We start from the raw sequence: 12627 nt of genomic DNA on the forward strand, positions 1-12627 counted from the left end.
TATTCATGACACTACTTTCAACTCGATCATGGAGTGTGACGTCGAGAAAAGGAAGGATCTGTATGCAACACACTGATTTGAGCTGTGGTACAACGATGAAGAAAATGGATCGGCGATTGTTCACAAGGAAATGCTTCTTATAAAGGTTGTTATAGCATACATATGATCTCTATTAAATAAAACCATTGTTAGCTAATTTGTTTTCAAGTAATTCATCTCTCATAAATATTATATAAACAAAAATGTCGAGTGTCATTAATTTTGGATAATTATATGTATGAAAAACTTCAACTTGATTTTATTCAATGATTTTACTGAAACTGAAGTTCTATCAAAGTATTGATATTATTGAAATTTAAAAGTTACAAACGAATAAAAACTGACCAAATAAAAAAAAGTACAAACGAATAATGAAATGTAAAATAAAACGTTAGAGATTCACGTTTATAAAGTTACAAACACGTTAAAGAAAAAATAAAACAAAGAGTTGCAGAAGCTGCGTCAAAGAACATCGTTGATTAGACGTCTGTGTCTATTATAATGCTTCTCGATGAAAACTCTGGAAGCTCCTTCCATTGTTTTACGCCATGTCTGCAGCAAAACGAGCATTAAAAAACGTTTTAAAATTTTGAAGAAAAGAAACAGGAAACTTGAGCTTCAATGTTAGTGTAGTAGAGATTTGAGTGTACCTTGCCGATAGTTCTGACGAGAGACTTGTTCTTGAGATGCGACTTTCCAGAAGCAATCTGGCGGAGGAACATAGACCGCCGTTTACTAACGGCCGGAGCAAGCAAGAGCCGTTTCCTCTCCACCAAACCTGTAGTACTAGTGTTGCTTTCCACGTCAACACCGTTTTTCTCTCGAGAGCTCCTAGTAGCTGATTTCCTCGGGCGCTTCGTTGACTTTGTTGGCTCGTCTACGTCGTCAGGATCGGCGAACTTACGGAGCAGCTCGTCGGAGGACTTCCTGTTCACGTGCTGGATTTGTGTAGCTTCAGTGACAACAACAACAACAGCAAGCTCCATCGAGAGAGAGAGAGAGAGAGAGATATAGAAGAAAAAGAGAGGATGATTAAAGGAAGGAGATGAATATAGTTGTGGTTATAAAGCAAAGTGCTTTGAAGTAACGGACCGTTGGAGAATAATGGAGAATATATAAATGTATTTGAGCTTTTTAGTGTAATAGTGAAAACGGTTTTGTAATAAATAAGTGTGAATATAGCCGTTGAGCGAATAAAGATGAAGAAGAGAGAGAGAAGGAGGAGCCATTTTGCATGAAATTCTGTGTACTTATTTTTTAATATTATTTTAAAGATTATTATTACAGTCTTTCACGTTCTTCTACGACAACATCTGGTCGGAACTTTTTGTCCTTTTCATGCCAAACATAAGAACTCGTGTCCTAAATTCTAGTTAAAAGTTAAAAAGAGTTTTCTTTATAAGAAAATGTAAAAAAGCCAATTTCTTTCGTTAAGTCCAGCACAAATCTAGAGATCACGACAAGATATCTGAATGAGAATGTGACCAATAATAACATCCAAATACTTGAAAAAGGGTGTTTAGTCTCGTTACTACTACATCTGGTTAGAACTTGGAGATTTAAGATTGTAGACAAGTAGCAACAATTGTCTTATAACTGAATGCTAAAGCTTTTAGATAACTGATCTAACTACACATTAGACACCAATCTGAACTCTCCCACATGAACTATCTGTGCTGCAAAGCCTAGCTCCTGCTCAAACCAATCTAACTACACATGATCAGACACCAAGCTGAACTCTCTCACTATCATCAGGGTGGATAAACTTATGAGGTTTAACAAGCCGAGTAACTGACCTCTGCATTGGTGTGTTTAACATCATACTCTTCAGATTATATTTGAGTTGCTCACTTACAATCTAGAGACATAACTAACTGTATATACTAACTACAAACAAATAAAAACACATCAGATCTGTAATGAGAAAGCACTCACCATCCTGCTTCAGTTTAGTTATAAACAAACAAAAACTCAGAAACAGAGTAAAAACAGAGTAAAAACAGAGTAAAAACAGAGTAACTGGGGTTTTCCGGACCAGGGAACTGTAATCGGATTGTTTCCGTTCGTGAGTCTTCGATTTCCATGGCGGGATTGAGAGAAAGGTTTCAACTTTGGCACTAAACGACGAAGAGAATCATTCACCAGAGAGAGTAAAAAAGGGAATGCCTTTAAACCGGAAACCGACCGGTTAAACCGGAAAATCAAACTAATGGTTTAAAAGAAACTCCTTACCTACAACACAGTACTTCTCATATCCTGAGGTTAGCTGCATAAAGTCTCAATCTTTCCTTTGTTTTTATTGAGCTTATGTCATCTTCTCCAATGGCGTTGGTACAGAGTTCGATTCCCGGTTCGTCTGCGGTCAGATTGAGCTTCTCAAACTCAATGCCGACACCGTCAAAAGTCTCCTTCGTTGTCCCGATGGTGAAAGGTTGGAGGAGGAGTTCATGCCCAAGAAGGGTGGTGTTAAGAGCAATGGTTCAGGAAGAAGCAGTTCAAGGCTCTCCTTCAGTTTACGCCAGAGATATGGAGAGGCTTTCCGCTAAGGAATCTCTGCTTCTCGCTGTACACAAAACTTCTCACACCCTTTTAAACTACTTCAATTGTTTAGATCTTTAATGATGTTAGCATAGTTGAGCTTTATTTTTCATTACAGTGTTAGCTTTGTGTGTGTTTTGACTAACAGTTAAAAGATGCTGGAGGCTTTGAGGCTTTGGTTACAGGGAAAACTACGAGTATGCAAAGGATCGATGTCAATGAGAGGATAACGAGTTTGGAGCGGCTTAACCCTTCTCCTAGACCAACTACGTATGTGTTTACCACTTTTAACTTTTGTCTAGTTATACCAACTTAGCTTCAATGTTAGGGAAATGGTTGTTATTTTTCTCCAGGTCTCCTTGCTTTGAAGGTAGATGGAACTTCGAGTGGTTTGGCTCTGGAAGCCCTGGTTTACTAGCTGCTCGAGTCATATTCGAGTTCAGTACTTACTTACCTAAAGCTCACCATTCACCATGTTCCTTCAAACTGTTCTTTGAATCTGTTTGTGTTGTTGTTTCAGGAGGTTTCCTTCAACGTTGGCTAACCTTTCAAGAATGGAGATAGTTATTAAAGATGCTAACGCAAAGGCCACTGCTAATATCAAACTACTAAACTCGGTAACCATACTCAAATGCTTTTAACATTTGTTTTAAGTAAATCAAGTTTCTTACAGTTAGGACCGGATCTGAGATTTTGGGGGATATAAACATTTCTTTATAAATTTTAATAAAAAATTTGGGGGGTCTAAGGCCAATGTTTCACGCGGCTGTGTTCAGACCCGGCCCTTCTCACAGTAGCTAGAAAAAATTGCAGATAGAAAGCAAGATCATTCTGTCATCGAAGTTGACTGTGGAGGGACCTCTGAGGCTGAGAGAAGAATATGTGGAAGGTATGGTTGAATCCCCAACGGTCATTGAAGAAGCAGTTCCTGAACAGCTTAAACGTGCATTGGGTCAAGCCACCACAACGTTGCAGCAGCTTCCTGATCTTATCAAGGATACTTTAAGCAGTGGTCTAAGGATTCCCCTGAGTAAGAAAGCGCACTTGTTCTTTATATATATACGTGAACCGTTTTTTTCTCTTGACTTGTGATGTGAAGCATCTAGTGTGTTGTTATCTGCTTTAGGTGGATCTTTTGAGAGATTCTTTATGATATCTTATTTGGATGAGGAGGTTCTTGTAAGTCCATTTCTACATTTTTGTTTAAAGCTCATGATCGTATTAAACTAGCTACTTCGTTACACTAACCAAGTTTTTATGTGCTTTTTTTTTGTGTGTAGATAGTAAGAGATACTTCAGGAGTGCCTGAAGTTCTAACGAGGTTGGAGACACCGCCATCAAACGTTGTGGAAGCTCTTTGAATATGATATAGTTAGATGTTACTAGCCATTGTTCTTATGTTCCTTCTGTGTTCTTACAAGAACCAACAACTAAGTTGAGTCTGTTGAAAATGAATAACATTTTTTTTTTGATAAAAAAAATGAATAACCTTAAACATCTACTTTTGTTTAATTCTTTTAATCTTCCCAAGTTGCCAAGTTCTTAGAGATTCTCTGTTTTGATTAAACTTCTTAAACCCTTTCTGCAAGAGAGTGCACATGCTAATATTTTCTTAATTTGTATATATATATAATGGGTACTTGATCAACATGTCATGTGTGGTTCTGGTTGCATCATCAGTAATGAATCATAAACACACATGTACTGTATAAACGTTTGTAATTGTGGTACTATTGTCTGCTCATATTTTAATCATATTATATTGTTTTATTATCTTGAGCAAAACATGGCCCCATATGTACTTTATATTACGTCAAGTATCAGTCAGTTGATCAGAGAAGCTGTACACGCTTGAATAAACGTGTAAGGAGGTGATTAGTTTATGTACTACGAAGTAGCTATATTCTCTACAGAACAGAGCTTTTTGCTTACAAGTTAAAGTATGATGTTGATGCATAATTGGGAGTATGATTCATAGCAAACCATCTTATTAGGAATATGTCTTTTGGTACCTCTTTGTAATACTCTCTATATAGAAATCTTTAGTGTTGTTTTAAAATTTCTAAACACATTCTACATTTGTATTAATGTATATTAAAATTTTTTTTACGGTACATGAGCATCGTCTTAATTTTTTATCAATTAATTTAGTAAAATTTCATAATATCCCTTAAATTGTTGGACTAACCACTATAAAATCGTTATTTTCTAAAAAAACGTAGACAACAAAAGTTCTAAACATTTTTGACATTCATCATATGTTAGTGAAAGATGCAACTATCAACTATGCATTAAAACATTATTTTCATATTTTTTGAATTTTCTCAAAATCTATGCGTTAACCCCTACGGAAATATTGAATTTTTTAGTAAATGTTCTATATACTGAAGCCTATGACCTTTAGTGTTGTTTTAAAATTTCTAAATACATTCTACATTTGTATTAATGTATATTAAAATCTTTTTCATGGTACATGAGCATCGTTTAAATTTTTTTGTCAATTAATTTAGTAAAACTTTATATTACTTCATAAATTGGTGGACTAACTACTATAAAATCACTAATTTCTAGAGAAACGGAGACAACAAAAGTTCCAAACCTCTTTGACATTCATCATATGTTAGTGAAGGATGCACCTATGCATTAAAACATTATTTTCATATTTTTGAATTTTTCTCGAAATCTATGTGTTAAACTCCTACAAAAATATTGAGTTTTTCGGTAAATGTTCTAAAATCTGAGGTCTATGATCTTTAGTGTTGTTTTAAAATTTCTAAACACATTCTACATTTTTATTAATGTATATTAAACTATCTTTCATTTTTATGTTTTGCCAATTAATTTAGTAAAATTTCATTATACTCCCTAAATTGGTGGACTAACCACTATAAAATCTCTATTTTCTAGAGAAATGGAGACAACAAAAGTTCCAAACCTCTTTGAACTTCATTATATGTTAATGAATGATTCAACTATGCATTAAAGCATTATTTTCATATTTTTGAATTTTTCTCAACACTGTGTGTTAACCCCTACGAAAATATTGAATTTTTTGGTAAATGCTCTATATACTAAAGCCTATGATCTTTAGTGTTGTTTTAAAATTTATAAACATATTTTAAATTTGTATTATTGTATATTGAACTCTCTTTCATGGTACATGGGTATCGTTTTAATTTTTTGTCAATTAATTTAGTAAAACTTCATAATACTTCCTAAATCGGTGGACTAACCGTTACAAAATCGCTATTTTCTAGAGAAATAAAGACAACAAACGTTACAAAGCTCTTTAATAATGCAGCTATGCATTAAAAAAATATTTTCATATTTTTTAGTTTTCGAATTTTTTTCAAAATCTATGTGTTAACCCCTACGAAAATATTGAGTTTTTCGGTAAAATGTTCTATATACTAAAGCCTACGATCTTTAGTGCTGTTTTAAAATTTCTAAACATATTCTACATTTGTATTAATGTATATTAAAATCTCTTTTACGGTACATGAGCATCGCCTTAATTTTTTGTCAATTAATTTAGTAAAACTTCATAATACTCCATAAATTGGTGGACTAACCACTATAAAATCACTATTTTATAGAGAAACGAAGACACCAAAAGTTGCAAACCTCTTTGACATTCATCATATGTTAGTGAAAGATGCAACTATGTATTAAAACAGTATTTTCATATTTTTGAATTTTACTCAAAATTTATGTGTTAACCATTACGAAAATATTGATTTTTTCGGTAAATGCTCTATATACTGAAGCCTATGATCTTTAGTGTTGTTTTAAATTTTTTAAACACATTCTACATTTGTATTAATGTATATTAAACTTTCTTTCATGGTATATGAGCATTTTTTTAATTTTTTGTCAATTAATTTAATAAAAATTCATAATACTCCCTAAATTGGTGGACTAACCACTATAAAATCACTATTTTCTAGAGAAATAGAGACAGCAAAAGTTCCATATCTCTTTGACATTCATTATATGTTATTTAAGGATGCAACTATGCATTAAAACATTATTTCCATATTTTTGAATTTTCCTCAAAATCTATGTGTTAGTCCCCCTACGAAAATATTGAATTTTTAGGTAAATGCTATATATACTGAAGCCTATGATATTTAGTATTTTTTTAATTATAAAAACATTCTACATGAGCATCAATTTAATTTTTTATCAATTAATTTAGTAAAACTTCACAATATTCTCTTAATTGATGGACTAACCACTATAAAATTGCTATTTTATAGAGAAACGAAGAGAACAAAACTTTCAAACCTCTTTGACTTTCATCATATGTTATTGAAATATGCAACTATGCATTAAAACATTATTTTCATATTTTTGAATTTTTCTCAAAATATATGTGTTAACCGCTACGAAAATATTGAGTTTTTCGGTAAATGTTCTATATATTGAAGCCTATGATCTTTAGTGTTGTTTAATAATTTCTAAACACATTATACATTTGTATTAATGTATAATAAACTCTGTTTCATTGTAAATGGGCATAGTTTTATTTTTTTTATCATTTAATTTAGTAAAACTTCATAATACTCCCTAAATTGGTGGACTAACCACTATAAAATTGATATTTTATAGAGAAAAGAAGACAAAAAAAGTTCCAAACCTCTTTGAAATTCAGCATATCTTAGTGAAAGATGCAACTATACATTAAAACAGTATTTTCATATTTTTGAATTTTTCTTAAAATATATGTGTTAACTCTTACGAAAATATTAAGTTTTCCGATAAATGTTCTATATACTGAAGCCTATGATCTTTAGTGTTGTTTTAAAATTTCTAAAATATTCTACATTTGTATTAATGTATATTAAACTCTCTTTCATGGTACATGGGCATCGTTTTAATTTTTTGTCAATTAATTTAGTAAAACTTCATAATACTCTTAAATTTCTGGACTAACCTTTATAAAATCGCTATTTTCTAGAGAAATAGAGACAACCAAATTTCCAAACCTCTTTGACATTCATCATATTAGTGAAGGATGCAAATATGCATTAAAACAGTATTTTCATATTTTTGATTTTTTTTCAAAATCTATCTTTAACCCCTACGCAAATATTGAGTTTTTCGGTAAATGTTCTATATATTGAAGCCTATGATCTTTAGTGTTGTTTTAAAATTTCTAAAAATATTCTACATTTGTATTAATGTATATTAAACTCTCTTTTATGGTCATGGGCATTGTTTTCAATTATTGTTATTTAATTAAGTAAAAATTCATAATACTTCCTAAATTGGTGGACTAACCAGTATAAAATTGCTATTTTCTAGAGTAACGGAGGCAACAAAAGTTCCAAACCTCTTTGACATTCATCATATGTTAGTGAGGGATGCAACTATGCATTAAAACAATATTTTCATATTTTTGATTTTTTTTCTCAAAATCTATGTGTTAACCCCTACGAAAATATTGAATTTTTCGGTAAATGCTCTATATACTGAAGCCTATGATATTTATTGTGGTTTTCAAATTTCTAAACACATTCTACATTTGTATCAATGTATATTAAACTCTCTTTCATGGTACATGGGCATCGTTTTAATTTTTGTCAATTAATTTAGTAAAACTTCATAATACTCACTAAATTGGTGGACTAATACCTATAAAATCTTGTTATTTAAAGAAACGAACACAACAAAAGTTCCAAACCTCTTTGACATTCGTCATATGTTAGTGAAAGATGCAACTATGCATTAAAACAATATTTTTGATTTTTTCTCTAAATCTATGTATTAACCCTACGAAAATATTGAGTTTTTCGGTAAATGTTCTATATATTGAAGCCTATGATATTTAGTGTGGTTTTAAAATTTCTAAACACATTCTACATTTGTATTAATGTATATTAAACTCTTTTTCATGATACATGAGCATCGTTTTAATTTTTTGTCAATTAATTTAGTAAAACTTCATAATATTCCCTAAATTGGTGGACTAACCACTATAAAATCGATGTTTTCTAGAGAAACGGAGACAACAAAAGTTCTAAACCTCTTTGACTTTCATCATATGTTAGTGAATGATGCAACTATGTATTAAAACAGTATTTTCATATTTTTGAATTTTTTCTCAAAATTTATGTGTTAACCCCTACGAAAATATTAAATTTTTGGGTAAATGTTCTATATAGTGAGAAAGTTTCTCAATAAAACAATAACGTTTGTAAATATTTCATCTCTATTTTATTGCCTAAGACATCCATCTAACAAGAATTAATTAACATAGAACAAAACAAACACTCTTTGTTGGTTCTCTCAGTTCTCAATTCTCACAAACTCCTCTCCAACATATCTTGGTATCTCCTATAAGACTCAACCTTCTCCAGCAAGAACTTCTCATGGCAGCTGGCGATGAACATATCTGCCAAACGATCAATATCAACATCACCAACACTATGATCATCATTAATGTTATTACTCTCATCAACCTCCTCTTCTAGCCACTCGAAGTACTCAGACTCATGACCATCCTCGTCTTCATCAGCATGTAGGGAGATAGAGAAAGACGTAGTTACATGGACAACATGGGAGGAGGAGGACCCGAAGAAGACCTTGCGTTGGTGAATGGATGACGTTTTTAGGTAAAACATCATCATGAATAGCCTCTTCTTGTTGTGTTTAGATATCTCTATAAGAATGGATTTTGCTCTGGAGAGAGACCGTAAAAGACTGTAAAGAGAGTGTGTGATGAGGTTTAGGAACATGGTTTTGAGTTTCACGGAGATTGGAGTAGATGATGATGATGACCTTTTGAGCTGCATGACTCAACCACGAGTTAGGAGACTCTCTCACACTCTTATTTTGTGAGCATTAATCAACAATCTTAACTATTTATAAGGGGCTCTCTTGACGTTTATATCCCTACAAGCCCCAGCTATTTACTTATAAGACAATGAGAATCCAGAGATGACACAAACGCGATGAAGTGTTGGTTTCAAATTTCAAACAACTTGCAACTGCTCCCTCCCTAATTATTCATCTTTGTGTTACCTCTAACAATTATAGGAAACCACCATAACACAATTATTTACTCTTTATTTTTGTATAGACATATTAAATTTCTTGATCATACTATAACACCGAATAATTATGAATCAAAGTATACATAGCTCGCCAAAAAAGCTACTCCTCAATCGAGGCATAAACCATATATATTCACCAGTTGACAAAAATACACCAGAAACAAGACTACAAATTATAAATGAGGGGTTAATGTTTAGAATAATGTGTGGTTAATTATCATCTTTAAAGGTAACACGCAACTTGGTTTTTACGTGTTGTTCTGCATGTCCAATATAACGTAAACAAATTAGTCATTTCTTGGCTAAAAAGGATAGATGAGCTTATTTGGTAGATTCAATGGGTTAAAGATTGGTTACTAGTTAAAGGAATTTATAATTCTATAAAATCGTATTACATCATCGTATATTTTTATCTCCAATCATTTGGACGTGCTTCAGTGGCCTATTACCTATGATGCATGTACGCAAGAGTTTGGGAGTAGTTCAATAGAAATGTCGTTATAAACTTTTTCTTTTTCCACATGTTGTTATAAACTTATACTAGATTTTGACCCGCGCTTTGAAAGCGCGGGTTTTTTTTTGTTTTTTTTTTTTCAATTGACAAATATTTAGTAAATGTCACATTTTCATATATTTGTGTTTTATTTTATAAAAGATTTAAAAAATTTATCTTTATTTATCGTATTTCATTTTAAATGACTGTTTATGTTAAAAAAAATTAAACTTTATTTTTTTAATGAATTAAGTTGGTATAACTCTGATAAATTAATTTTATTATGGGGTTAATATTTTAATTAAAAAATTATATACATTTAATAAAGATTTATACTTTTCAATAAAAAAATTCAATTATTTTTATGAATGCTTAAATTATATTAAGAAAAGAAAAAAATAATAATTAAGAATAATTGAAAAAAAATTATTTGAACTTGGACTCAATGGTCCAAAGGAAAAAAAAGTGAGAATTGAATCTGATTTTTTAATAGGCCCAAATGGTCCAAGAGAGATTTGATTTGGGCTGGATCCAAAAATAATGACCCAATATAGATTTGTTATTAATATTACTTAATTGCCCTTAATGAAACATGCAATGTTAGTGAAGGAAACATGCCCCTAAGGTAATTATGACAATATGATCCTGCTTTAATAGTATAGATATGATCCGATTCTAAGTTTCATTTAATCAATAACCGGAAAATCATATTTCGGAAATCTAATCGAATTGAATGTTTTCCTGTATATAAAACTATATGTAACTTATGACTTTGGACCTTTTGCATTAGGAAGAAACGGGTTCCTTGATCATCAAAAATGTGGCGCAAATATTTACCAAAGGAAAGCCTTATGGGCTTTGTGTTAAGCCCATTAGATAAATATCCTTCTTATTTGATCAACGCGTCTCTCAACACTCGGCAGAGACTGCTAGTTGAGCTGTCATCATCCATATCCACACAGACAGCTCGAGAGCACCACTACTAACAGTAACAAGAATGTGAGTGAGAGCCACACTCTTACTTTAGCGCGTGTGATTAGTAAGAATGTGAAAAATCTCGTATCTCATCTTCAACGAGGACTTAAGAAGTCATCCATTGGCCAATTGTTTAGAGGATGATGCTGCTAGTGCTGAGTGTGTGTATCTGAGGAAAGAAAGAGACCATTCTTATTTGTCTGGTTTGGTTCTTGAGTAAATTTTTTTTCTTCTTTTCTTGAGTAACTTGATTCATGTGTCAAAGATTCTGATCATTGGTATTATTAGCTAGACATAGGTGAGTCTCGTCTCTTTTCTCCTTCGTGAGTATTATTTTCCTTAGGATTTATGTTAAGGTCGATCATACTTTTGAGTTGCTCTAAAGAAGCTGGATAAGACTTGAAACAAGTTAATGTTAGCGTTTTTATCATTTAACTGCTCATGCAACGGAATATCATGGAAGCTAGTCTCTAACGTTTTTTTGTAGCTTAGCTTGTCAAATAATCCATGAATAGTCTCTGAGTGATTGAATAGGAGCCGAAATGGAATCTTGAGATAGATGTTAAAAGATGTGTGGTCAATGCTTGAGATAGAATCATTTTTTCTTGTTTATAATTGGCTGTCTTAAGTGTGTTTGCCTCCATGGTTAACTAGGTAGTTTCTAAAAGATCTGCAACCTGTAAGGGAGTATATGTAACTTGATTGATTTGTTGGTAGTCTGCATGTGGAGAATGAAATGAATGAAGATCGTCTTTCTAACTGGTTTCTGTATAGTGTAGTGTTGTTGAGTGGGGTTTGTAGACAATGAGGAGAGGTAGAGGGAAAGGGAAGAAGCAGAGTGCATCTGCTCGGGAAGATCATGGAAGCGGTGAAGAGGATGAAAAGATTCCAGCTTACAGGAGAAGAGGAAGGCCACAGAAGCCTATGAAAGATGATTTTGAAGAGGAGGAAGATGAAGAGGAAGAGTTGGTAGAGAAGATGGAGGAAGAAGAAGAAGAGGATGGTTCAGTAACAAGTAAAAAAGAAGAAAACGAGAGGAAGAGGAAGATGATTAATGGAAGCAATACGGATGCAAATGAAGAAGAGAATGGGTTAGGATCAAAATCAAGTAGAGATGGTTCCAGTTCCACCAAGTCCACATCTACTGGTTTCAGACAGAATGGGAGCAGGAGGAAAAGCAAGCCTAGACGAGCTGCTGAAGCTGTTGTGGAATGTAATGGAGTTTGAGAAAACTTTATGATCAAGAACTTTCCAAGACACATGATGAAACATTAACTTGAGGTTTCTTCTTCTTTTAGGTTATCTTACAAGTGTCTTTGTAAGTTGAGAACTTTGGCTATCTTTTGGTGTATCAATATGCATTGTCTTTCTTTTGGTGTATCAATCTGCTCTTGGTTTTTGACATTTGAGCGTCCAAAAAGATGGTCGTGCAACACATTGATTTGGGAGAGAAAGTGCTTTACACATTTGAGAGTTGTGACATCCTCTCATCTCCAAAAGTTCTAATCATAGAGATGTAATATT

General features: G+C 32.5%; 4 protein-coding genes across 8 annotated transcripts; 2 read left to right on the forward strand and 2 right to left on the reverse strand.

The window, feature by feature from the left end:
- Nucleotides 1-309: 309 nt before the first annotated feature.
- LOC103866611 lies at nt 310-1635 on the reverse strand. Its single transcript, XM_009144554.3, has 2 exons — nt 690-1635; nt 310-591 (listed from the first exon to the last, which is right to left on the reverse strand). The coding sequence occupies exons 1-2, from the start codon at nt 1023-1025 to the stop codon at nt 502-504; spliced, it is 426 nt and encodes a 141-aa protein (XP_009142802.1). The 5' UTR covers nt 1026-1635; the 3' UTR covers nt 310-501.
- A 632-nt stretch (nt 1636-2267) lies between these two features.
- LOC103866612 (probable plastid-lipid-associated protein 13, chloroplastic) lies at nt 2268-4094 on the forward strand. 2 transcript variants are annotated; one of them, XR_004458534.1, is made up of 7 exons: nt 2268-2604; nt 2726-2847; nt 2931-3014; nt 3098-3194; nt 3391-3607; nt 3684-3756; nt 3858-4089. XR_004458534.1 is itself a non-coding variant. In XM_009144555.3 (7 exons), exons 1-7 carry the CDS (start codon nt 2347-2349, stop codon nt 3936-3938), a joined length of 912 nt encoding a protein of 303 aa, XP_009142803.1. In that variant the 5' UTR covers nt 2273-2346; the 3' UTR covers nt 3939-4094. The 2 variants fall into 2 exon arrangements, 1 of the variants encoding a protein (XP_009142803.1); XM_009144555.3 differs by having other exon boundaries at nt 2273-2604; nt 3704-3756; nt 3858-4094.
- Nucleotides 4095-8713: 4619 nt separating this feature from the next.
- On the reverse strand, nt 8714-10260 carry LOC103866613. The gene has a single exon (XM_009144556.3). It carries the CDS (start codon nt 9372-9374, stop codon nt 8883-8885), a length of 492 nt encoding a protein of 163 aa, XP_009142804.1. The 5' UTR covers nt 9375-10260; the 3' UTR covers nt 8714-8882.
- An 824-nt stretch (nt 10261-11084) lies between these two features.
- LOC103866614 (cilia- and flagella-associated protein 251) lies at nt 11085-12538 on the forward strand. Of its 4 annotated transcripts, none has more exons than XM_009144559.3 (2): nt 11085-11306; nt 11883-12477. In XM_009144559.3, exon 2 carries the CDS (start codon nt 11908-11910, stop codon nt 12328-12330), a length of 423 nt encoding a protein of 140 aa, XP_009142807.1. In that variant the 5' UTR covers nt 11085-11306; nt 11883-11907; the 3' UTR covers nt 12331-12477. The 4 variants fall into 4 exon arrangements, with proteins under 4 accessions (XP_009142807.1, XP_009142805.1, XP_009142806.1 ...); XM_009144557.3 differs by having other exon boundaries at nt 11142-11401; nt 11883-12538; XM_009144558.3 differs by having other exon boundaries at nt 11160-11401; nt 11878-12477.
- The last annotated feature ends 89 nt before the right edge of the window (nt 12539-12627 follow it).

The sequence above is a fragment of the Brassica rapa genome, chromosome A05 (genome assembly GCF_000309985.2).
Source record: "Brassica rapa cultivar Chiifu-401-42 chromosome A05, CAAS_Brap_v3.01, whole genome shotgun sequence".
Taxonomy (NCBI): Eukaryota; Viridiplantae; Streptophyta; class Magnoliopsida; order Brassicales; family Brassicaceae; genus Brassica; species Brassica rapa.